The 26,225-nt window shown below is 38.7% G+C and overlaps 4 protein-coding genes across 4 annotated transcripts in view; 3 read left to right on the top strand and 1 right to left on the bottom strand.

Moving 5' to 3' along the window:
* Nucleotides 1–194, top strand: part of LOC145477924 (uncharacterized) — a 1,668-nt gene extending 1,474 nt beyond the window's left edge. Inside the window, exon 1 of the mRNA XM_081455800.1 lies at nucleotides 1–194. This exon is cut by the window's left edge and continues 1,474 nt beyond it. The gene's annotated coding sequence lies outside the window, so the exon portion shown is untranslated.
* Nucleotides 1–19,996, top strand: part of LOC145477891 (pre-mRNA-splicing factor SLU7-like) — a 35,825-nt gene extending 15,829 nt beyond the window's left edge. The window contains exons 9-19 of the mRNA XM_081455759.1: nucleotides 2,051–2,096; nucleotides 2,694–2,791; nucleotides 13,407–13,474; nucleotides 13,612–13,751; nucleotides 14,389–14,445; nucleotides 14,613–14,655; nucleotides 15,395–15,456; nucleotides 15,809–15,922; nucleotides 16,443–16,514; nucleotides 17,689–17,778; nucleotides 18,988–19,996. Of these exons, the coding sequence (XP_081311885.1) occupies nucleotides 2,051–2,096; nucleotides 2,694–2,791; nucleotides 13,407–13,474; nucleotides 13,612–13,751; nucleotides 14,389–14,445; nucleotides 14,613–14,655; nucleotides 15,395–15,456; nucleotides 15,809–15,922; nucleotides 16,443–16,514; nucleotides 17,689–17,778; nucleotides 18,988–19,164 (967 nt within the window). The 3' untranslated portion in view covers nucleotides 19,165–19,996. The remainder of the gene's footprint in view (nucleotides 1–2,050; nucleotides 2,097–2,693; nucleotides 2,792–13,406; nucleotides 13,475–13,611; nucleotides 13,752–14,388; nucleotides 14,446–14,612; nucleotides 14,656–15,394; nucleotides 15,457–15,808; nucleotides 15,923–16,442; nucleotides 16,515–17,688; nucleotides 17,779–18,987) is intronic.
* LOC145477875 (uncharacterized) lies at nucleotides 8,627–13,387 on the top strand. Its single transcript, XM_081455734.1, has one exon. The coding sequence runs from the start codon at nucleotides 8,710–8,712 to the stop codon at nucleotides 11,812–11,814; it is 3,105 nt and encodes a 1,034-aa protein (XP_081311860.1). The 5' UTR covers nucleotides 8,627–8,709; the 3' UTR covers nucleotides 11,815–13,387.
* Nucleotides 19,997–20,134: 138 nt separating the features above from the next.
* On the bottom strand, nucleotides 20,135–26,208 carry LOC145477908 (fatty acid desaturase 6-like). Its single transcript, XM_081455784.1, has 2 exons — nucleotides 26,122–26,208; nucleotides 20,135–21,997 (listed from the first exon to the last, which is right to left on the bottom strand). The coding sequence occupies exon 2, from the start codon at nucleotides 21,944–21,946 to the stop codon at nucleotides 20,882–20,884; it is 1,065 nt and encodes a 354-aa protein (XP_081311910.1). The 5' UTR covers nucleotides 21,947–21,997; nucleotides 26,122–26,208; the 3' UTR covers nucleotides 20,135–20,881.
* Between the last annotated feature and the right edge of the window lie 17 nt (nucleotides 26,209–26,225).

Here is a 26,225-nt window from a genome sequence, read left to right as displayed (position 1 = left end):
CGGATAGTTTTCGATTTATTTTTTTATTGTGTGAGAGTGAAAACGATATATAGGTAATTTATATTACTTGCTTATTAATTTTGTTTTCAATATTCATCTAGGCGTATTTACAGATTTGTCAATAGCAGGTTAACAGACTATAGGACCTTATATCTCCTACTGGGCAATATGCTTAAGCTCTGTACGAGTTTTGTACCGAAACCTTTAAATATTTAATTAGTTTCCCTTGACAATGGCGCCAAGATGTCGCCGAAACGTCGGATTTATCTATCGTTAGTTTTTGCCTGTATATGTTTATCTAAATCATTGTTGATTAGAAACCTTGTTTTGTAAGTTTAATTTTGCGCGGAAGAAGCAGATCCACGCCGAGCAGTTTATGAGTGAAGCACGGAGCTCCAAATGCAATCAAAAGCTTCGTCATTCCTCAATGGAGGAAAACTCCGTCTTCCATCCGATCCCAAACATGGGGAATGAAGCCTCGTAAGAGGAATTCGATTAAATATTAACGCGATAATTTGGTTTTATCAACGGGGTTGATAATGTGAATTGGCCACCGTAAATAGATTCGGAAGCTGACGTTTCGAGCGTTAGCTCTTCGTCGGAGGGAATGATTCGCTCCGACGACTTCGAATCTCTTTACGGTGGCCAATTCACATTATCAACCCAGTTGATAAAACCAAATTATCTTGTTATACTCCCCACCGACGCAGCACCACAGTTTCTTTAGAAACTTACCCCCTCTAAATATTAACGCGACTGTACGCGGTTGATCAATCTTGGGTAACCGAGACATTAACAAGATGATGTGTACTTGGTTTCATTTAACGGTTGTTTGACATCAAATAGCTTGCATTGGGAGACTCAAGAGCGAAACGGTGGGGGTATAACGTTTTGAACCATCTTTCACAGTTTAGTAAAGAACAACTTAAGACATCAAATGCCTGTAGCCTCCATTTTAACAGCAGTTTGTATCGGAATTATCCAGTTTGTGTCAACTTAGTAGTCACTTGTGAGGAATACAGATATAAGGAGTCACGACTTAGAAAAACGTCCCACAACACAATTAGTAGCAAAAAAGGAATAATAAAGTTGTGTAAGGGAAAGTACTAATGAATGGCTTTTGGTTTGTTAACAAACAGTCAAGGATTTCTTTCAGACTCACATATGTTCTCCACGCAGAGAACATACGTGTCAAGTATTTAAATTTCAAAACAAATATTTTGCAATAAAACTAAAACTCCGCGATTCTTTGTTTGTTTGTTTTTGTTTAAATATTAATTCTTTGCAGCCTTTGGCTGCATTGGCTAATATGAGCAACTTCCAGTGGGTGGTTCTAGTGTCAACAAGTTTGTTACCAAATGCTATTTAAAATGTGATCAAAATGAATAGAAAACAGCTGTATTGATAAACTGAATACATCGATGAAATTTCTCACGTGCCAAAAATGCTTTAGTTTAAAGGTAGTTCTATAAGAATTTAAAAACTGGCCTGTTGTACGTGATTTTGCGATGTAAAATTGCACACAATTTTTGGATGGTTGTCTTGTGTTCTTTTCTAATGAAGTTCAGACAATGAAATATTAGAAAATTTATCCACTGTTTAGCTATTTAAGATGATTTCTGCAGAACATTCGAGCAATAATGGCAAAAATTAAGTTACCAAAAAACCCTCACGGCATGGTATTATTTTGAATACAGTTAAGAAGAAGTTATCGAGACTTTGGCTCTCAAGCTGACCCCGGGAGAGAAAACTGAACTTGAAGTTATCCATATTTCACTTAAGACAGACGTTTCGCTGTGGATAAAAACACAATAACACACACTTAAAGCATTCTTACGATGTTTGACATTAAGTTTCTCGAGAATGCTTGAGAATTTAATTGCGGGGTCACTAAGAGAAATTAACTAAAGTTAGTTGTTTTAGATAGTATTCCAAAAGTTACCGTGCTATGTGTAGATTTTTAATAAATAATTTTTGCACTTATTGCTCGAACTTTGAGCAGAATCCGTCGTAATATTTATTATATTTCCAATTTCCTGTTAATTTTCAGGCGAACAACAGTGAGGAACTTGAGAATTCGGGAAGACACAGCTAAGGTTTGATATTCATAAATGTAATAAATTAAGTTTGCATTATTTTCAAATTTGTTTGTCAAGGAATGTGTAATTGGGAGGGGAGGGGCTTTAGGGGTGTGGCAAGGGGGGCACCGTGGCACAGGCTGCAGTGAAGTATATATCATGAATACGGCCCACTGTTCGGTAAATAAGCACCTCATATTATATACTTAATAATGTACATGAAAAAATTACTCAATTCTGATTGGCTGAGAGGAGTGCAGTTCAATTGTAACACCAGTGCAAAAAGTGTAACACCAGTGCAAATTACACATCGTAATTCTGGATTATGATTGGCTGAAAGACAATGGGAAATTTTTGAAGCCAATGATATTACGTAAAATGATGAAGAAAATTTTGTGCAGAAACCTTGAAAAACGTTTTCGCGAATGAGAAAAAATAGCTTCAAGAAAGGGCTTCCGGCACTTCCTCCACGAAGTGCCGAAGCCGAAGCGGCTCGTGCAGTTTCAGCTTTTTGAAAAACTCACTCGTGCAAATTAATTCCAAATTGAACTCGAAACCGTATGATTACCTATACAAGTATGTGCTGACTTTTCAATAAATTGTCTTATCACTCAGTATTTGTATAACCTGGACCCCAATTCAGCGTACTACGATCCAAAGACAAGGTCAATGAGAGAGAACCCTTTCAAAGAAAGAGATGGAATTGCAAACAAGTAAGGGTTGCGTTGAATTTTATTTATCCTTGAAGATTAATCTTCGGCATTTATTGTACTCTATTTGTTTGCAAATGCTAAAACTTGTGTTTGATGATTTTGGTCATGTGTTCAATTTCTTGAACTTTTATTAATTTCTTAAATTGGAGCTGGACTCAAATATAAACAAAAAAAACAAAAGTTTTTACACAAAGGCGACCTCGTGATATAAATTACTGGTGAGGTAAGAAGTGAACCCTACAGGTAGGTTTGTAACACAAAAATAGATGACGCGGGGCGAAAATGTCTTTGGTACGCCAAACGGACTGCAAACCTACATTTTGTAACTCGATGGGTTTATTTTAATGGTTGATTTTAATTGTGACAGAAAAAGGGTTAGATATTGCCTTTTATCTCATGAACTTACTTCATCTTAACATTCAAACCCCACGCATAGTTAATTTATGTTTAAATAGGCATCATAATTGATATTACACTACCTGGGTTTGTATTTTGAAAAGACGAAAGGTTGAATAAATCCCAGGTAAGTTTAGTCCACTGGCCAGGAAAACGAATAGCTTGATGTTCAGTGACTATCTCTGGTCTCTTACCCTGGAGGAAGTGCCGGAAGGGATGGCTTGAAGTTTAGGCTAAACAACGGACGAATTGAAGTAAATGAAAACGGGCCATTTTAAATCATGTTAAGTTCGTTCAATTTGAGTTCTTTTCACTGTAACTTCTTTGTATCATGTGTTCCGATGTGTAGTCAAGGTCAAGGTCAACTTTATTTAGGCAGGGTGGCCCAATCAGCACTTGGCTGGTATCAAAAGGGGCCGTGCTTAAATTAAGACTACATTAAATTTCTATACATAGAGATTTACGTTTACAATTATAAAAAATTAAAAATAAAAACTACTCTCTAAAATAAAGTCTAAGAAGATTTTTAAAAATGGGGAGCGATGTTGCTTCTTTTATTGTAGTGGGTAAATTATTAAAATGAAGCGCACCAGAGTATCTGAAAGTCCTTTTCCCTAGCGTTAACTTGGGTTTCGGCAAGTGCATGTCGTTCCTTTTCCTCGTGTTGTAAGAATGAACGTTGCAATTTCTAATAAAATAATCCGACAAATATGGAGGAGCTAAATTATTTAAACATTTAAAAACTAAAATGCATTTGTGGGCTTTTCTTTGGGTTTCCAAATCCACCCACCCTAACATTTTAAAAGATCCTTCGGTTGTTGCCCTCCTTTGTATAATGCGTGCTGCTCTGTTTTGCAGACGTTGCAAGCTGTTACTGCAACCGATTGACAGCCCATCCCATACCGTGTTAGTGTAATCAAAAATCGGCTGAACTAAACAATTATACACGCATTTAGCAGCTTTTAGAGTAAGGTAGGGTCGTATGCGCGACAGCAGGCCGAGACGTTTTCTTACTCTCTTACAAATCAATTCTACATGTTCGTTCCATGAAAGATTCTCATCTAGTGTTACCCCTAAATAACAGAAGCTTGATACTCTGTCAATGTTTTTCCCGTGAAGCTCTATTTTATAGTCTGGACAGTGTTCTAGTTTTTGCCTAGTTCCAAACAGCATCCATTTAGTTTTACTCTGATTGAGTATCAGCCTGTTGCTTACTAACCATTTCTCAACATTGGTAAGATCGTTTTGAAGAACCTGCTTGATGATATCTGGACAGGAATCAGAGAAATATATAACAGTATCGTCGGCATACATGCCTATTTGTGACTTCAGTAGACTTTGCGGGAGATCATTGATGTATATCACAAATAGTATCGGGCCCAGTATGGATCCTTGGGGAACCCCATAACTAATAGTTAAGCTCGATGATTCGTCTTGGTTGTATTTGACCTTCTGGGATCGAGCTGTAAGGTAGTCTTCGAACCATTTCAAACTTTTCCCTCTAATTCCATAATGTTCTAGTTTGTGGAGCAGGCAGAGGTGGTCAACGAGATCGAACGCTTTTTTTAGGTCTATAAAAATAGACCCGGTAATCATCTGTTTATCCATTTGTTCTAAAATGTGATCAACAAAGTGTACAGTGGCTGTTTCAGTGGAGTGTTTCTTACGGAATCCTGATTGATGCACTGACAAGGAATGGTTTCTGATTAGAAATGCTACAAGCTGTGATTGAATTGCTCGTTCCATTACTTTAGAAATCAACGGAAGGACTGAAATCGGACGATAATTATTTGGGTCGCTCTTATCGCCCGATTTGTATATTGGAGTTACCTTCGCAGTTTTCCATTCAGATGGTATCATACAGGTAGAAATTGTTAAATTTATGAGGTAGGCGACTGGTCTAGATATTTCATTTGCTGCATCTTTCAGTAATCGAGCAGGAATTCCATCGAGGCCAGTAGCTTTAGTTGACTTCATTTTGAGCAGTTCTTTTTGAACAAATCCGGATGACACCTCTTCAAGGACAAAGTCTTGTTCAACTCTAGTTGACATAACTTTTGGCAGAGTACAACGTTCAAAATGGCTGCTCAGAGAGTTTGCGATCGATGTAAAAAAGCCATTGAATCTCGAGGCTGTAAGACCATCACTGCTTGAAGGTACTGATTTGATTTTTTGGGGGACGATTTTATGCAAAGTTCGCCACATCACCTTTGGGTCTTTTTCATCCGCCAGTTGATTTGCATAATAGTCAATTTTTTCTTTACGCATTCTTGTGTTTATGGTGTTGCGTAACCGCTTATAATTGCTCCAATGTTGTTCTTTGTTTGTACTTAGGGCCTTTTTGTGGTGGTAATCACGCTCTTGCATAAGTTTCTTTAGATCGCTTGTTAACCACGGCACTGAATATCCACGGGCGCGACGCGTAACAATGGGTGCGTGTTTGTCGGCAGCTGTTAGAAAAAGGTCTTTAAAGGCGTTCCAACTACCCTCTGGTGTTTCTTCGAGTTCGATGATTTCCCATGGGATGTGTTTTAGGTCGTCACGGAACAATGCTGGATTATAATGTTTATAATTTCTCGTTTCAATAATTTTTGGTGGAGGGCGTTTCATCCTGTGTAGCTTTCTTACCCCAAAAATAGCACTATGGTCAGAAAAACCAACTGGTACAACACCGGCGAAATAAAGTTCTGGCCTTGAGGTGAAAAATAAATCAATTAAAGTTCTGGTGTGCTGCGTAACTCTTGTAAATCCTTTGATTAACTGTTTTAGGCAAAATGACTTGGTTATCTGTTGAAGGTGTTTATAAGATGTTGTTGATTTGGAGAAATCAACATTTAAGTCCCCCATGAGTACCGTTTCCGCACCGATACTCTTAAGGTTGTTTAGGGTCTTCTCCAAACTCGAATTAAAAGCGGAAATATCCGAATTTGGTGATCTGTAAATAGAGCCAACCAACAGCTTCTTTGATTTCGGTTGAGACAATTCAAACCAAATTGCTTCTAAATCTGCACACATTAGTTCGGGATTTGCTTCGTCCAGTCGATTGAAGCTCAGGTGTTCAGCGATGTAAACTGCTAATCCACCCCCATGGCAATTTCTATCTTTCCTCAGTAAATTGAAGCCTGGAAGCCAAATTTCTTCGTCTGAAAATGACTCATCCAACCATGTTTCGTTTATCGATAGCACATGAGGTTTGTGTGTTTCGCAGAACAGTCGAAGCTCGTCCACCTTATTTCTTAGGCTGCAGATATTCAAATGGAATAGACGCAAGCCCCTCATTTCACGATGTTGAATAGGCCCAGGGCCTGGATTTAGTTGTATATCATTCGATAATAAAATGACATTTGCAATCATGGCTGTATTTAGAAGGCGTATAAAGCGAATCAGCTTCATGGGCTTCGTTGCGTTTGCCATGCTGGTTGCGAGGGATCTCGGAGTTGACTTTGCTGGATAAACGTTGAGCTTCACTTCATTTGCGTCTTTAGTAGCCATAAGAATTTGAAGGTTACTGTGTTTTTTTTCCCTATCGCTTAAAGACGCATTTTAAATTGAATTAACTGGCTGGCCGTTCCTATGTGCATTCAATGAACTCAAAGGTGGTGAAGAAAGCGTTTGAAAATGAATTCAATTCAGTTCTTTTATCTACACTTTATAATATAGATGAGATCCTGCGCGCACTCTGATTGGTCAAAAACCTATGTTTTATCAAAGTGTAAAACATAGAAAAAGCGTGTTTTATTGTTTTTCGTGACATTACTACTAGTCCACATGTTTGTTAGAGATGACGAAAAACGTTTTCTTTGAAGAAATTTGTGATGGAGTTCTCTGCGAAGCAGCAGGAAGTTTTGAAGACGAGGCATGTAGCACTTTAATGGTATTAAATTGCGTCATTTTGTCGATCTCTGGGCTTTTTTGTTCCTGTGATAAAACACTCCAGAGATTTGACAACACTCGAGAAATGTAGAAAACACTTGCCTGCAGCTCGTGTTTTCTACATTTCCCTCGTATTTTCAAATGCCTGTCGTGTTTTATCACAGTGTAATACACGGCTTAGGCTTCTTTATTTGTTAAATACTGGGCATTTTAAATACAATTTATAGGTAAAGTAAATGAAAAACGTAAAAACTTAAGAGAAACAGAGCTGTAAAGAAATAAAATTCATATGTGAGCAGTGACCAAAGTAAAGAGAGCCACAATTAACGGCCACAATTTCTTGACGTTACTTTCGGAGGGTCGCTACTTTGGGAAGGTTACGGTATGTCAAATGAAGCTTACCTTTACAGTAATAGTGAACGATGACTCCCATTTTCGGCTGTCGGTAACCTGTCGGCCAACTTTCGGCCGACATGTTTCCGACACATTACCGACAGCCATCCGACGGTATTTAAGTAGGCCAAAAATGACCCAAAACACTCATAGTTGATACAGGCAAGGCCCCGGGTAGGCGGGTACTCCCAGAAAAATTGGTTGGGGTGTACGGCCCGCTTCCCAAAAACCTTACCCTATTTATGACCAAACTCTGCAGTTTTCTCTACCCTACTTATGACCTGACCCTTGACTAATCAATACCCTGTTTCAGACCTGCCTTATAATTAGTTACCTAGTTCAGACCGATGTTAAAGGCATTGTGAAATGCTTTTGTTGATGGTCTTATCGATAATGATGGAAGAGTAGCTTCTAAAAATATACCCAATTCAAGACTGGAGTGCAAAAACCATACCCTAGTCATGACCAGAATGGCCAAAATCAATACCCTATTTACGAGCCAAGCGGCCAGAAAACCATGCCATACCCTCTGGGGCCGCTCATACCTATATAGCCCATGTAAGGGAGTGCTACTCCAGGTTCCGTCCACAATACGCCGGAGGAATTTGAAAACGGAGGTTCATTTCAACGGTGAGACCTACTGTCCACACTAGTCCGTGGCAAAAACGAAGTTTTGCGTAAACGTCCTTCAAACCGGAAGAATTTGTAAAACGCCAGCTTTTCGTTTTCATGTAAACGGAAAACATTTTGAAAACGAAGCTTTTCGAAAACGAAGGCATCACGATAATCATGTGATTTTCCTGACCGGGTTTTCCTCAAACACAAATCCAAAATGACCGGTGATTGTTACGTTTTCAAATTCCTCCGGCGTAGTGTGGTGTTTTGAACACACTGCAACTATCATTTCTTGTATGGAGAAGGTATAGCTTGCTTCTCGTTGCTTCAAAAAAATAAAAATAAATCGGTAGAAACCTAAAAGGAAGGGACCTCATCGCTCGCCACATTTTGGTGGACATAAACAGTTCAGTCCTTCATCCAATCCTCTCCAGTTCAGTTCAGTCCAATCCAGTCCAGTCCAGTCAAGTCAAGTCCAGTCCAGTCCAGTCCATTCCAATTCTTCGTATCCACAAATCAAGGACTGGGGCGGACTTCCTGTTTCGTTTCGAATACATCCTTCCCAAAGCGAAAGTGCAAGCCTCTTTCGTGCAAAAAAAAATGTACTTACGTCCTTGTTAGAAAGCCAGGAGGATTTTAGGATGGAAAGTAGCATCTCTGATAGATTCATATCCGAAAGGATTCTGCACAAACTCAAAGAGACTTTACAAGCTCAGAGCGGACTTCTTGGGAACGCGGATCTTTCTATCCAAATATCATGTATGCAAGCAGCGACCTCAACGCTGCTCGAAGTTAAGAATATCCTCAGTGATCTTAGTGAAAAGTCTCTCAGAAACGTAGCGGACAATCTTGCAAGCACTGACGGCCATTTCGTTTTCCAACGCTACTTAATCAAGTGCTATTACTTCATGCAGTCAAATGGAAACACAACCAATATGTTACAAGAAGGAAGTCGCCCTTCAGGTGTGCTGATATTTTGCCCTCTCTACGTTGCTGTAACAGAAGTACTTACTCCTCTGCTCGTGAGTGAAACATTTGCTGGTAATATTGCCTCCACTAAGATATCTCAACTGTTTCTGAAAGATCTGAACGTCTTAGTTTTGCCTGATTCAGAGCCTGAGCAGTTTAAAATGCTTCTCGCTAATATTCACTTTTTGTGGGAATTGTCCAAAAAGCCTGCAGCCTTAGTCCAATTTCGGAACTTCAGTGACACTGTATTGATTCTCATCAATGTGTTTGTCAGTTACCAAGGGCCCTTTGAACAACTGACAACATTGGTGAAATCATTGGCTGTCATGATAGCAGCTGAAGTCGCAGATGAGGAAACAAGTGTGTACCTACTAGCAGAAGAGAGCTGCCTTGATTTTGTTGTCGAGATCCTCACAAGGTCTGTAAGTGCTGGAGATAAGTATCTCAACTATCATGGTGTGTATGCCATAGACATTGCTAAATGTATCCTAAAACTGAGCAGATTTGAGGGTTTGCAAGAAGCGCTCTTAGCGAAAGGCGTGGTTGAGCTGCTTGTATCAATGATTCAGATTGGTGATTCTTATGACGATGCCGCAGCAGCTAATGCTTTGAACAAACTGGTGAGAAACCAAAATATTGTGGATGTCCCAGTGTTGTTTCAAGGGTTAGCATCATATTGTGAGAAGAATGTTTCTGCTACCAAAACTGAAGTCACTGCTTCAAATGATGACCAAAGAATTCCAACTAGCAAGGAAAAGGAAGCAGTGGAAAGCCTCGCAGCAGGACAAGTTGGACAACTGGCTGGCAAGGACAAGAACGATTCAATTGTAGACAACAAGCAGGAACTCACCACTGAAGAGCAACAGCAAAGCATAGAAGGAAACATTGAAGACAAAACTGAAAAATCCAGCAACGTGGTTTCAGACAGTGGCAATGAAAGTATGATTAGTGAGGAGACCATCACATCAGAAATTGACCCAAGCACAGTAATTGCTTCTAGAAAAGGAAAAGACAAGGTCACATCTCTGGAGAACAACTCTTGGAACATCAAGGAAGATGACAAGAGGAAAGAGGCTGAAATTGCAGAGGTCCACTTGAAAGAAGATGTCAAAGAGGATATTGGTACAACTATAAAAATCATGCCAAGTCATGAACCAAATTATGGGGAACGAGCTTGTGACCAAGATTCACAAATTTTATGTCATGAGACAGATAACAGAGAAACAACAGAAAAGCCAGAAGAGAAAAATTCACTCCGGGTGCCATCTACCTCTGAGTCAGAAACTCCTTGCACAGAAGATAGAAGCCAACTTCATGAAGCAGAACCAAGGTTTTGCCAACAGGAAGAAATTTCAGCATATATGAAGAAACAGTTAGAGAATATGGGACAAGAAGAAATCAAGTATGTTAAGATGCCACTGCAGCTTGAGCCCGACATCAGCAAGCAGCCAGGCTCTGAGTACAAACAATCTCCTGCTTCAAGGCCATTCCAATACCAAACAGAAGGGACTGACCCTGTATCAGGACAGGACTTGTACTGTATACACTTGAGCCTTATAGATCTTGGTGTGCACAACATGTATGACCAAAAATTAGTTGGCCTTCTGAACGAAATTTTAGAGGAGGCAAAACTGCGAGAAGATGGTGTCTTTGATATATTGAACAGTGTCCCTGAAGTGTACAGTTACAAAATGCTGAGGACTGGCAGTATGCAGAGACAGTTAAGGGTGGTTCCAGCATACAATGATGAAGACCTGAATGTCCCCTTTATCCATGTTCAGCCGGAGATTGATTACCACTTGGTACTAAAGAAGTTTGTTTTCCAAGTGGTGAAGGATTGTGGTAGCGAAATGGATTTTCCAGGTTTCACACTCATTGGGCCATGGTGCGATGCAATTCCAACAGAACTTGAAGAATGGAGTTTTTGCTTTGTGTCAAACAAAACCACTGAAGGGAAGATGCAATACTATTTGTCTGCTGAAAGAATGAAACAAAATTTTCTCTGGCCAATTTTGTTATCATTTGTACAGATGAACTTTCAGTACAAGGCTCTTATGGCAAAGGGAGAGAGCTTGGAGTGTGAAAACCTGAAGTGTCATGGCATCACTGTCCGAAAGATTGAAGAAAATGGTCCTGCTGTCACGGTCTACTATCTTGACAAATACCTCACTGTTGATTATGTGTTGTCTCTAAGGCACACCCAGTGGCCGTCATGTGCAGCATCATGGCCAGATCGACAAAGACAGTGGCCAGACAGTGACACTGTCAGAAATATCACAAATTATGGCTGTCATCTGGTGCCTAAACAACCAGCATGTCTCTCAGAAAGTGATCCCCTGTATGGCATGTTTTTCCAATACTCATTTGCAAGAGCTGAAAATGTCCTTCTTAACAAACTCAATGATGACAACCCAGTACTGACAGACTGCTTGCGCATGCTGAAATTTCTGTGCGAACTTCACTTTGACAGGCCGACACTGTTGAAGTCTTATCACATGCAGACCTTGGTGCTGTTGGCTGCCGAGAGGCTCCCACCATCGCATTGGAAAGCCGAACATTTTGTGAAACATCTGCTTGATTTACTGGATGATTTATTGCACCACCTTGTAGCTCACAATCTACCGAACTATTTCATTCCTCAGCAAAATCTCTTCCAGCAGTTTGCTCCTGATTTCATTTTGGATGTTGCAGTCAGAGTTTCCAAAGTCAGAAGAGACCCTATAAAGTATTTGACTCCAAGTCATGATCCTGCACGATTTGGGATTTATCTCATTTGAATCATCCCACTGTTAGATACTGATGGTGTGCTGCATTCAGATAATAGTCAAACTCATGGCAATTATTTCTGAGATCAACGTATACACATTATACAGTTATTTATAATGACTGACTTTGCATGAAAGGAACTCATAATTTAAAAATCTCTTCCAGAATATAATTATTGTTAAAAACTCATCACTATTAATGTTATTATTGAAACCTACATTTAAAATATTTTAAGCTTATAATTTGTGTCTTAATAATTTATAGTAAAACTATTGAGTGATAAGAATTTCTTAAATTTAGCATTAGGACGTATTGTGATCACAGGATATCATAGATCCTACCATTTACTGCATGCAACCTTAATGGCACTTACATATCTTGATCCAGGTGTCAAATAAGTAAACAAATTTAATTTCATGATCTGAGTGGCTTTACAATGAAATACAGTATTTAGAATCTTTTAAGAAACTGGGTCATTGCAAAAGTTGAAGTAAGGTAGATAATGATGCATCCCTTGGCCTTGTTGCAGATAGAATAAAGATATATTTACCAATATGAATTACAATTAAGTTCTTTCTCCTTAAGAATAATAATTATACATGTGAAGTGTTCTCTGTAAATAATTATTGAGAATTCTTTCCCCTTTTAAATTAATGAAAATAACAGTAAAGGCTACAGATTTCCATTTGATTGCTCTGATTGCCGCAATCATTCTAGGAAGAAAAGTTCAGCGGCCATTGCGATCATTAGTATAGAAATAGTTAGAGACAGCTTCCTCAGTGATCACAGTGATCATTGTCACAATGATCGATGAGATAAACTTAAATTATATGTCCACAATTGTAGCTAATGTGACAGTTAAAGCGGTTGAGTGTCGTAAAACCAAAACCAAACCAATTACTAACCAGTTAGACTATGCAGTCAATCTCAAACCATAGTAAAACCAAGACCAAAACCTAAGTGACTGCCTAATAACTTTCGACACTCAATTGAAAACCAATGCAATATGGAAACCATTCATCAGAGATTGTAGTGATCATTGCAATGGTAAATAAAAAAGGAACCAGACTGCACTTGGTCATTTTAAACTTTTTGATTCATGTCCCCTCAGCAATTTTTCTGTAGCGATCGTGGAGGTCTATGGAAATTGTTCAGCACAGAAAGTCTCATTGATGGCTCCCTGGACAACTCAAATAGATGTTTTCTTAAGGTTTTTTTTTTTTTTTTTCAAGAGGAAAAAAAAGGAAAAAAAAACTCTCTTCTTTGTGTCACTTAAGAAACAGGTTTTGACTAGGGTTTTGACTTAGCTTGTCAGAATGATTCAAATAACATCCAGGTCATTTTCATAGTTCCTTGTAGCAGAACTTGATATAAGACAACACTTGTCAGAAATCCCAGCAACTGAAAAATAAAAGTAACTCTCCAAAAAATCATACATACACTTACTATACACCTGTATTTGTAGAGCATGGTATAATTGCCACATACTGTACCATGATGGTTAAGCCACTGAAAATGCATGAATTGCATATTTATATCCAATGATGCAGTTTTTATTAATAATTATTTCTATGTATTGACTACATTGTTGTAATTATTTCAGTGTTACCTATGAAGGAGATAACTTTGTTCGTTTCTCTGGCGACACACAGAAGATGGCTCAAACACAAAGTATGTTTATTGCAGTTGTATAAAGACAGTGCAAATGTAGGCCATTCTAGCCATGCATGGGTTCCATATGTATTATATGTTATATTTTGTAATTCTGTTTATGTTTTTTTGTTTTTTGTTTTGTTTTTTTTAACTAGTGTTTGCATGGGAGGCTTATGAGAAAGGAGCTGATGTCCATCTTCAGGCAGATCCCACCAAACTTGAACTTTTACACAAAGAATACAGAGTGAAGAAAGGTGACTTTGAGCAAGACAAGAAACTCTCGATTCTTGATAAGGTAGGGATTCAAACACCACAGGGGCCCTAGAAGCTGATGTTGGTAAACCCTTGTTTGCCAGGTTCAAGATTGAAAAGCTGAAAAAAATGTGCAGTGTACTGTGTAAAGGTAATGCTTATTAAAAGCTCTTATTTGTAAATGAATGGTCTCTGGGTTTTCTTACAAACTAAAGACATTAATTAAGGTTAGAATAACCTTGTACAGCAGAGCAAACAGCACCACATGAAAGTTTTGCTGAACGTATGGCCACTCTTGCCTTTTATTAACTCCAAATTTGAAAGGCATGCATAATTATGTAAGTCTTTTTAACGTTAAAAACTGACAACTTAGTCTTAAAATGTGAGCACTATTTTCCAGTCATATTCAGGTGAGGATGTCAAATGTTTGAGTTCAAAGCAGGGGTTTCAATCAAATTTTTAGCAGGAGGGCAACTGGTTTTACAGGTGACAATATTTTTTGAACCAAACTTCTTTATAAGAAAAACTTTCCTTTAGATGGTCAAACCAGGGAGGCAAAATCAACCTCACAGCTGGTCACTTTGCCCAGTGCCCAGCCCTTAATGAAACCCATGTCAAAGAATGATTAGCATTGTAGCATCAACATTTCAATAATTAATGTGTTATGTTTTTCTTTGTAGTATGGAGGTGAAGAACACTTGAATGCTCCACCCAAAGACTTGTTGCTAGCCCAGACTGTAAGTTATACAACCCCCTGCACAAAAGGTTTATTTCATTTGTACTGTTTACAGGGTCAAAGACGATAACTTAATCTCCTTTAAGTCAAGGCAAGTTTGGTAAATCATAGTTAAAAATTAAAACATTGAGAGAAAGTATTTAAACCTGTGCTTCTTGTTCTTGTCAGGAACATTATGTTGAATACTCAAGGACTGGAAAAGTTATTAAAGGTAGACAGAATTATTTTATTATTGTACACACACTGGGTCAGTCATTAGAAAACAGCCCCACAAGCGGGTACCAGTTTTTGTTTCACACCTGTATGTTTGAAAACTACAGTATGATCCTTAATGGAGCATCATGCTCCTTAGCCAATAATTATTGAGGATACCATGATCCCAGAGTTGGTTGGGAATGTTTTCAGCTGTTTTTCCATACCGTGCAGGGGTGGGGGTAGGGTGGGACAGGCAGCTGTCCAGAATTGTGAGTGTGACTGTGCTACTGTGCTTGTAAAACCATAACCCTACCTCAAGATACAAGCTACAAAATTACTACAATTACTATAGTAATTAATAAATATCCTGTTGATTACAACAAAGAAAAGAAGTTGCTTTATTAAGTCAGAACTGGGTGTTCCCCTTCAAGACATTTAAAACATGAACACTTCTCAAGATCCTTTTTTTGACAATTTTTGCTTACTATAGAATGATGGCTCTTCATAATAATTATTATTAATATACTGTCAGTACAACTTGATTAGTGCTTCTACAGTGTAAAAAATGTAAATACTCTTAAGAGGAGCCTTCACTTCTTCATCATCAAAAAAAGACAAAAAGTATCAAGTGTGCATGGTTGGAGTGTCTTCACTGTAAATTATTCATTTTAAAGTTACATTAATTTTGCAGTTTTTGAGTGCATAATTAAAGTTATATAATTATTGCCTTGCTCTAAATTTACTGTAACTTTTAGGTCAAGACAAAGCTGTTGTAAAATCCAAATACGAGGAAGACGTGTACACAAACAATCATACGGTGAGAAACTGGATTTTAAAAAAGAAAGAGTTATTTTTTCCAGTGAAACAATGTTATGTCTAATTGACTTTTAACACAGAACCAAATATATTGTTGGTGATATACTTACAAGTTATGTCAACTTTGAAGTCTTCTTCATCATGATCATCATATGAATGTTGACATTAATTTCCCTTTTTGTACATGTGTCAAATAGACATCCTTGGCTAGTCAGAATTATTTCCTCCCAGATAAGATTCATGACTTCCAATGCTTTCAAGGAAATGTTTTTAAGAGAATAAATGATCATTGTTTTTTTCCCTTAACATCATTTAGACTGAGTAATCTCCTAAACATTTTTACTCTTTTCCAGAGTGTGTGGGGATCATACTGGCAGGAAGGAAGCTGGGGTTATGCCTGTTGCCATTCCTTTGTGAGAAACTCATACTGTACAGGAGAGGCTGGTAAAGCAACCCCTGCCTCAAGGGTAGGTTTGAAACTTTCAGCTCACAGTTTTGGTTGATGGCCAAATTATCCCTCCTGTAGGATGGACCTGATAACAGAATCCAAATGAAACACCTGCCAGGGTGAAGGTCAAGTTAGGTGATGCAATTTGCAACTTGCAATATTGCAGTAAACATATGATTGCATGAATTCCCAGTTTGAAGACGTTTTACATGTAACACCCCATCTTGCAACCTACAGAATGTTATGTTGCAAGTTGCAAGAAAATTGCCACAGTGCAACACATTCATAGAAACTTACACTGTACATGTAGCACCTTTATGCAACTTGCAATGTTTTTCAGTTGTCATCAGTGTATCCCAAGAAATTGCTTCATATAACTTACATATGTAGGCTTTAGAAACTATTAGTCAGCTCGCAATAATTATTGAAGAGGGGCAGAGATTAACAGTACATTTAAGACAAATTAAATAAATTAAATAAAGTTGAAGTTAAATTCCATGCCCTTTCTCTCATATTATTTTTGTGTTCCCTGTACACAGAACATTCCACCTCTTACAAATGCAGCAAAGATGATCCAAGAAGCTGAAGAAAATGGAAAATCCTTACTTGAGGTTAGTTCTGATGTCACCATCTCCAGTGGGGAAACAGTCAACAAGATATCATGGGCCTAAATGTAATTTAGGCATAGTTAAACTTGAGTCAGTGCTGGTCAGCGTTTTTTTGTTTCACATGGCCTGGGGTAGTCTTAAGTCTTAATTAAGTAGGGGCTCCTTGTGACTTTTCCTCACAGGTGTTTGCTTGTAGCCTTTCGCAAAGGCTCCTTTGCCCACAGTTTGCTCACTAGCTGTTCGCTTGCTATCTTTTGCCCAGCCCACCCTTCCCTCTCTTCTTTTGGGCTCACTAAGTCTTGGTTGGAATGTATTCCACTGGTGGTGGCCACTCACAGGGTTGCCATAGATTTCTCCTGTGGTAGAATGTTCCCTGGCTCTACCAACTTTAAGGCATCAGTGCCCAAGCTCATCTATTGATGATGAATTTAACTAGAGAAAAATGGATGACTGTTGTGTTTTTGGGAAAATCAATAGGTGTATCTATCTCTTTGGGGGACAATTAGAGTGTACCTTCAGGGAAACCTGCTAGAAAATCTGTTTTCTGTTCACCTGCCCTGGTGTCCCTTGGTTGAAGACTTGCCGGGCTACTTGCCCAGGGTAATGGTCACCATATTCCTTTTTCGTGGGGGTGGGGGGAGAACTTGGGGTGAATGTTAGCTCATTCTTTGTAGAAGAGTCATTATATTGCATGGGGAAATCGCAGCATGTCATTTGGGGGAATGATCAGCACAATGTACATCACCAGGGCAAATAGATGGCTTATTCCTTGGGGCTTATTTCTTCTAAAGCAATGAGGAGTGTAGGAGTGTTTAGGTTATCTATATTCAAATGTGGTTTTTATAATAAGTGCAGAAATTCTAGCATGCTCGTGGGCAAAGTTTCATTGTCAATAAGCAGACAGGCACATCAATTTAATATATTTCTGACTTTTTGTAATAAATGACGTCAGTCTGCAGATCCACCCGGCTATTGCCTCATGGATCCACAGCTACTTAGACAATGCTAAATGACAAAATTCATGATCAATAACATGACAGATGCAGTTTAAGGTAATGAACGATAGTGCACCAGCTGCTGCACATCAAACGTAACGGCTTACATTCCTCAAAGCAGAAGCATGACTATGTACACCAGCAAGTGAACATAAATGTATTTTTTTTGTGTGAAATTTTAGCTTCATCAGGAAAACCGTAAGAAAGGCAAGAAAAGGGAAAAGTCAGTTGATGAAGACGATGAAGAAGTCAAAAGGGAGAAGCTCAACAAGGTTTGATATATTTAGTATATAGATTTAACCAAGCTTAAACGTGGAGCTCTTATTGCAATAAATTAACTTGGTCTGCCTGTGATCCACTGAAAACCAGTTCCTGGTCAGCAGTCAACTTCAAAAAACATATGTCCTGGATGAGCTCTTAACCGGAGCCTGCAATATGGTCATGTGATACTGCTCAGCAGATACCTTGATTTGGCAGGTGCCAATTAGCTCTAACATGGATGTCCCATACCAAATACGTATGCTGTAAACCATGGCTGCGTGCCTCGGTCGACCCATTAGCTGGAGTATTTTTATCATGTTGTGCAACGTCGCTTTTCATTGTGGGGTGCTCACACTCGCCGCCGCTAGCCATGTTGACCGACGAAAAAGAGTTGCATGGTTTTCTATTTCTATGCAGGCATGTGGTTCTGTTCCTGCAGTTACGAGGCTCCACTTGGTGGACCCTTGGGCCGCCGGAGCTCCGCTAATGGCAAAGACAACTAACTTAGTTTGTTTTGAACAAAATGTGTTAGGGGGTTTGAGTTGCAGTTAACCCATAGAAATAAAAAACTTAGGACTGTAGCAGTCATAGCGTGGCCGAGTGGTTTAGAGCGCTGGATTTGAAATCTGGAGGTCCCTGGTTCAAATCCTTCACCCTACTGCTATCTGGATTGGTTTAAACATGTCGCGACTGGTTTAAACATGTCACATGACCAAATATTCCCCAGGTGAAACTGGGGAATATGCGAGAATATTCCACAATTTTCAATACTGCACGCATTGTGAAAAAGATTTTGAAGAATAATAAACACAATGGCCTCCATTTGCGGCGAAAATATGCTCGCATAATTGTCCTTGGACATTATCTGTTCCTCGAAGCTCACAGTTTTCCCCGAGCTATGTTCTCGGAAAACTGTTCGCTTCTCGGAACAGACAATGTTCGCGGGCAAATATCCTAGCATATTTTTGCATCAAGTGGAGGCTGTTGTTTATGTAGACCACATAGAAGCACTTAACAGCTTTCATTTGAATGGTCACGGTTTAGGGTTTCATCCGCAGACTTGAAATTCAGAATCACCTTGCGCAGCATAATAAGCAGTACTAAATGAAAATACTGCTCAATAGCATTAGTGTGAGCAGTCACACACCCAAGTTTAGATTGAGTGAGATAATGTTTTCGTTTAAGTCAAATAATATTATTTTTGTCTTCATTTCTATCAGGCATTAAGAAAAGAAGAGCGTAATCAACAAGAAGCAGACAAATTACTTTCAATGGATGAACGCAAAAGACCTTACAACTCCCATAAAGGTGACTATCACGAGGTAACCGAGGAGGACATGGAAGCCTATCGCATAAAACGACGCCAAGAGGATGATCCAATGAAAGACTTCCTTTAGTCTCATGTCATGTGAATGGCAACCAATGAGATTATTATTAATATGGAAGGCTGAAATCTGACCATTGGCATTAACCAAGTAAATTCTTGTTTGTCTTGCATTATTGCTCTAATGATGGACAGTATCTCAGGAACGGCGACAGAAAATACGTAGGGCATGAAAGACAAACTACATGTAGTGTACTTCATCTCAAACTGTCCACAAACTGACTCAGGATGATATCTTGTGTTTTCAGTATCTACACAGAAGAAATTATCGAGAACAACTTTTCTTCTACAGACATTTTACTTCAAACTTTTCTCTGGTGAGACATCCTGCAAAGACACTATAGATTTTCCAAATGCTTGGATTTTCAAATGTGCCAAAACACTATGGCAGTAAAACAATGATGCTAAAAGCCCATGGTTATTTTTAATTATTTCTCAAGACTGATGAGGGAATGGTGTCGTGCATGTATATTTCTAAGCAAAAATTATTAATTTGTTGCGTCAATTTGCAAACTGGCAGATGAAGAGTCAATAAACGAAAATTGAGAAAACTATTGATGTCTTGAGCAATGACTTGAATCAAAGAACATAAGAATCAAACCAAATTTAACTTTATTCCACCTGTACAGTGTAATTACATGCCCTTTATCAATATCTGAGTAATGCAAGCTACAAAAACACTATTTAGTTCATTATTAATTTCAGAGTTTGACATAAAGATTCAAACTGAATTTTATTAGTTCTCATTTTTAGGCAGAGCTCTAATAAACATAAGCCTACTATTTGTATTTGTTATGATTAATCTGTAACACTGTTAATTACATTAAAACTCAAAAGATAGCTTCCCAAGTTACCTTTAGTTATGGTATTAAATGTTCAAACTTTCAAGACCTGTATTTTTACCACCAAAAATTGGAAGGTCCTATTTGGTGAATTTCCATAAATTTTTAAAATTATCCTCTTCTCAAAAAAGACAGACTTTCATAAAATAGCGATAAATACTTAACCCTTAATTTCAAAGATAATGTCAGTAACAACAATAAATCTATTAGTTATTAAATATGCCTTAAACTGTATCCACTGCAGCAGTTATTCGATTTTTTTTAACAGAATGCAATGTTGGAACTTGGTTCTTCATGGTACACTGTTCTTCCACAGCAGTTATCTACACTGTAGCATCAAAAATTAATATGATTTAATATTAATATTTTTATTTGGCACTAGCCTTGGTTTCATGCAATGCTTGCCCCAAAAGATAATGAAACTTCTTGATCTCCTGGCAAGTTGCAGTTGAAATTAAAGTAATGAGATCTCATAACAGCCAAAATAAAATGTCATATATGCTCCCTCGCTTGTCTCTCAACCCTGTTCAAAAATACTCTGCCAAGTGTTTTGGACATTCCTGTCATTGTTTCAAAAAATCCATGTTAAGAAATTAACGATCGAAACTGGTTTATAAAATATCAAATCAACAACTTTAAGCCACAACATGCATTAATTTTGCTTTAAGTGATATTTAAACCAACAATAATTTATTGTTAGTACAAACTTTTGTAGGTAAGTTGCAGAAAATCTGCAAAGCACCTACATTGTGTAACATTGTAATCTGCTATAAGAATGTTCTATTGTAATTTAATCAAAGATTTAAACCAACAATATTTATTGTACAAACTTGTAAGTTGCAGATCATCTGCAAAGCACCTTACATAATAATCTGCTTTGAGAATTTTCTACTGTATTCCAATCAATTCTGTTATTGGTGGAGCTTTAACCATAAGTTCATCATATTCCTTGTAAAATTTTCTCAGCTGACCAAGATATGTTGCCTCATTGTACGGCAGGCCATTGTTCTTGAGGTACCTGGAGACAACTGGTTTGATCTTCAAACACATGTTGTCAGACAGGCGCGGGAATAAATGATGTTCCACGTGGCAGCTGATGATAGAGTGACCAAAGGAGTAATCAAGAAGTGGATTCCTGGGAAGATTAAGAGCTGCGGACGCTAACTGGTAGAGTCGCTTCGGACGTTTTTTGACATCATACATAGGCAAGCCAATGTGTTGGAATATGTTCACATGGATATATGGAATGGCAAATACAGAACGAACTGTAAACATGCACAAGATGGTACCTAAGAACGACAAACCAGCAACATAGCGGAACATGCAGAAGTGCATGATGTACCCAGCTGATGCTACACAAAGGAGCCTAGCTATTGACAACCAACGTCCAGCTAGCAGAGATACACCAATTGGAGTGTTGAAAAGGGGTAAAAACAGTGGTGCAAAGAACAGGTATGTATTACGATCCAAGAAAGGTGCACGCCATGAGCTAGAGTCACCCAAGCCAATCACATTTGTGTAAGGATGGTGTACTTGGATGTGAATCTCATGGCTTGCTTCTTCTGTAAAACCTCCCCAGATCTCAACAAAGAACACAGTAAGAAGACGATTCCAGAATGGTGATGAACCTGCCAGTGCATTGTGGATAGCTGCATGTGCAAGCTTCACAGTAAATGTGGCATGTATGTAAGCAAACAAGACGTAACCAATGACAAATAAGGGAATACTGTCGGATCCAATCAGGAGGTAACTGATCGGAAGGAGCGCAAAATTGGTGCACATGATGGCCAGGTCAATGCCGTAAAGGTCCCACCATAAAGATCGAGAGACCACATCTTTGACTAACGAGTTCAATTCAGTCATCGATGGCTTGTTTGGCAAGATGTCTTCGTCCTTCTTGTCATCGTCAAGTAAAAGATCGTCAACAGCACCAGCCTTTCCATATGGAGGCATGACTCACATCTATAGGGACCCTACAGTCTGTACATTAATGATGCCAGATATCTAAAAAACATTTTAAAAAAATGTGCTTTCAGTCACCTTCTATCAAGCAACCTTCACTATTAAAGAGTTTTGCTCACTTTTAACAGACTAAAATAATTTTGATCCTAAAGCTTTAACCCTTTCCCCCCAAGGTGAATGGCACTTTTTTTCCCAATTCGGCAAATAAAGACACTCTGCCTGTGTAGGATATACCATTTGAAAGCCACTGAGCAGCTTATTTGAGAATTGACATCAGCAGCTATGAAGGAAGTAGACATTTTGAGAGAAATTGCTTTAAAGTGCGAAAATGAACGACTTCAAAGATGTATCAACCTTATACTATATTAGGTACATGTATAGGCCTAAACTATAGCTTATTTAGCAGCTCTTAGTGCATAGCTGGATATGAAACAAGTCTTGCATTCCATTTGCATCCCTAAAAAGGAACTAAAAACTTGTGGGGGTGGTCAACCATGTCTTAGATAGGAGGGGGTCACAATTTTATGACTTCAATGAGCAGATCTTTACAAGACAAGTTTCGTGGCAAAAATTTCTAGAAATCTATCAAACACTCACAAAGTTATGACATTGTGTGCCAATTGGCACTCTTGGGGAGTAAAGGGTTAAGCCTGATTGGCCCGTTTGTTTTCAGTTCACAATGCACATGACTTGGGGAAGGCAGTAACTCCTCCAAGAAAATGACTGGGGTGCTTGTTGGAAATTGTTAAAACAAAGCCTCACCAGAACCCATTTTGGGGGGCATAGCACACATCCATTTTCACAGAGTACCGATGCGACCTATAATGTCATTCTGTGGGTCCCCTACGTATCAACTGTCTAAGTACTTGGCGAGCATACTGCAACCCCTTATTGACAAATCAAGACGCAAACTACAATCTACGGAGAACTTTATTGACGCTATTAAGACAGTACAGATACCTGACGACTACAAACTTGTGTCTTTTGATGTGAAATCACTGTTCACCAGTATTCCACTTCAATTGGCATTAGAGTGTACCAAGACCGCTATACAACAATCTACTGCTAAACTACCGTTACCGACAGAAGACATCATGGACTTACTGAACCTTTGCCTTACATAGATTTACTTTCAGTACAACGGTAAACACTACAAACAGTTGCATGGAACAGCCATGGGGTCGCCTGTTTCTGTTATTGTTGAAGAAATTGTGATGCAACACTTGGAGGAACGCACCCTTTCAACTTGCCGACAAACGATACCGCTTTGGTTACGCTACGTTGACGACACCTTTACCGCCGTTCACAAAGACGAAATTGACGATTTCACGACCACCTAAACGAACAGAACGCCGACATCCAGTTTACTAAAGAGATCGAAGAAAATGGAAAACTTCCTTTTCTAGACTGTTTGGTAAGCCGCGACAACAACGAACTACGAACGACAGTGTACAGAAAACCGACGCATACCGACAGATTACTTGACCAATCATCCTACAACCCGACATCACACAAAGCCACGACTATAAAGACTTTGACGAGACGAGCGCAACTAGTTTGTAACACACCGGACAGCTTACGTGACGAAAACAGATACCTTGAACGTGTTTTTCACAAACACAACTACAACGCTGACTTTATTCGACGAAACATTTACCGACCAACTGAAGCTGACGCTACGAACAGGAACCCTACACCTGTTACTACAGTGACTATACCTTACATTAAGGGCACTTCTGAGACCATCTCACGGATCCTACAGCCCTACAACATTCGTGTAGCCCACAAACCTACAACTACGTTACGACACTTACTGACCAACGTGAAAGACAGAGACGAACCCAACCACAGACAGGGCGCATATCAGTTTACAAGATCAAATGCTCCGACCGCCAGGCTTCCTACATTGGTGAGACTGGCAGAAACCTTAACACGAGACTGACTGAACGCAAACGAGCCACGAGAAATGGTGATGCCAACAATCACATTGCTGTACATCATCAACTGACAAACCACAACATTGACTGGGACTCTGCTCAGTGCTTAACCTACAGTACAAACTATTTTCAACGACTGACTCTGGAAAGTTGGTACACTAACCTAGAACAAACGCCTCTTAACAGATGTCAACAACTACCGGCTCCTTATCCATGACGGAAACGAAACCGACAAACGGACTTCTAACAGACCGACTTAACAATACACGGACCGAAAACCTACCTATTTGACTAACAATAGACGGATCGAAACCCACCAATGACTGATGACAAACTTTACACGAGTCTTTCAGCCAATACCATCATGGCCATACTGACCAATCACGTTCAAAGGACCAGACTTAAAACATCATTGACTGACAAACACTATTCACTTGACTCTGAAGATGACTTCCGCTCAGGTTGTCAAAACGTCAGTCACCAACAACAGTTCTTTTCAGAACTACCTTCACCCGGACGATCACACTATACGAACTACTGATACTCCTGGGTTCAAACCATTTACTATGTTACAGAGTACCAACTCTAAAACAGCAAATAAGCTGTCACTGACAATCTGCAAAATCTCTAACATCAGCCATTTTAAATTTCAGCCTTAAGCAGTACCAGGTGCTCATGGGAAAGCCCTCACTAACCCCTTTCCCTCACTCAAGGCATAAAGGCCCTTCTGCAAAATCATCTTAACCTAATAAAGGTGCTCTTGATAGACAAAACAATGATTCAATTATTACTGTATTACTAATTATTATTTTTGCATCTTCTCTTAATTTTCTTGTTGCACAAGTTGCAAGAAGCATTTGCATCGCGTAACATAATGAAACTGAGGTGAAGATGCCTTGCAACATTTTTGTTGCATTAAAATTGAGTAGCTGTTTATTGCAGTTATCAGCCGTTTGATGTACAAACATTAATCCATTCACCTCATTTGCTTGCCTTTTTAAACAAAATGAGTATTTGACCGCAGACTCAACTGTAATAACAGCTTTTGAGTTATACTTTTTGCACCAATGATGATGGCAACCCTGAAACAAAATTAGGCCAAATACTGTAGTCCGGTAAACTTGAAGACTGAAGCAACCTGTTAAGAATTGTTATTATTATTTGTGTTAAAGAAAATTAGCATTTCAAATTGTTCAATATTAAATTATAAATGGCAACCTGTTACCCATTTTGTATGCAAAAAATAAATCATCCAGGTAAATGTTGAATATGAATACATGCTTTGGTTAGAGTTCCAAATTTGACTAGATTAATTTGTTCATGCTTTTTGTAAATCATCCTGTAGAACTCTGAATACAAGCTGCCAAAATTAGTCTGAATGTAAATTTCAGTCTAGAAAACAATTTCAACAATTTTCGACTTGATTAACAGGGGATAAATTGTCACTATAACTTATGCCTTATGCGTGCCAAGAGAAAATTTCTCTTGGCGTGCCAAGGCACAACAAGGACACTGGATGACTTCCACCAAACTTGCCTACATCATTTTCAATTTATTGCCCACTAGGTCGATACATTTAAACAATACTATTTGTTTAGGTCTGTTGCGGATATTACCGTAAAATTTCAATATTTATTTCACAGGTATAGGCTTGAAATGTTGCATAAGTTTTCAACATGTAGATCTGCAGTTTGCAACCTTACGAAAAGGACCCCACAAAAAAACTACAATTTTAATGTTTTTTGGTTTTTTGTTTTTTTTGTTTTTTTATTTAAAATACTGCATGATAATTCTCGTTCAGTAACACACAGATTTCCCCTGATTTTTAGCCGCTAAAGAGCTGGCCATATCCTATTTTGTGAATGTATTTGTTTAGCCAAATATCTCTAGTGAATAAAATTCTTTCACACTTTGACGCTGCAGGGTAGGTTGTATGGCATTTGCAGACTGCAGACAACATTTTCAGCCTACATAGCGCTACAGTTAGCCCAAATATCTCTTAGGTTAGCCTTAGTAGCGCTGAGGTTAATCGGTTTACGGTTAGCTCTCGGTAATGGATACGGGAATACGATATTGGCTAAAAGGTCTACAGTCTGCAATGATGCAAACCAGATCGTACACGTATTTCTCGACGCTTGACCATACTTTGTTGCAGGAGCCTGTCTTATATTCGGTTAAGCATATTAGCAGCGTGGTTATAACGCCCAAAGAAATACGATATAAACTTACCTGCAAACCCTTGGAGGAAAATCGGCAAGATATTCGCACACAAGACTCAAAGCTCTCCTCTGTGCTTGGTTTGTTTTGATTTTGTAATCGGTTCAAAGTTCATT

This window comes from Orbicella franksi, chromosome 2 (genome assembly GCF_964199315.1).
Source record: "Orbicella franksi chromosome 2, jaOrbFran1.1, whole genome shotgun sequence".
In the NCBI taxonomy this organism is placed as follows: domain Eukaryota; kingdom Metazoa; phylum Cnidaria; class Anthozoa; order Scleractinia; family Merulinidae; genus Orbicella; species Orbicella franksi.
This window is presented reverse-complemented; position numbering and strand designations above follow the sequence as displayed.

Excerpts from the sequence above, each read along its gene's own strand:
- LOC145477875 (XM_081455734.1), top strand. The coding sequence starts at position 8,710 with ATGGAAAGTAGCATCTCTGATAGATTCATATCCGAAAGGATTCTGCAC.
- LOC145477908 (XM_081455784.1), bottom strand. The coding sequence starts at position 21,946 with ATGCCTCCATATGGAAAGGCTGGTGCTGTTGACGATCTTTTACTTGAC.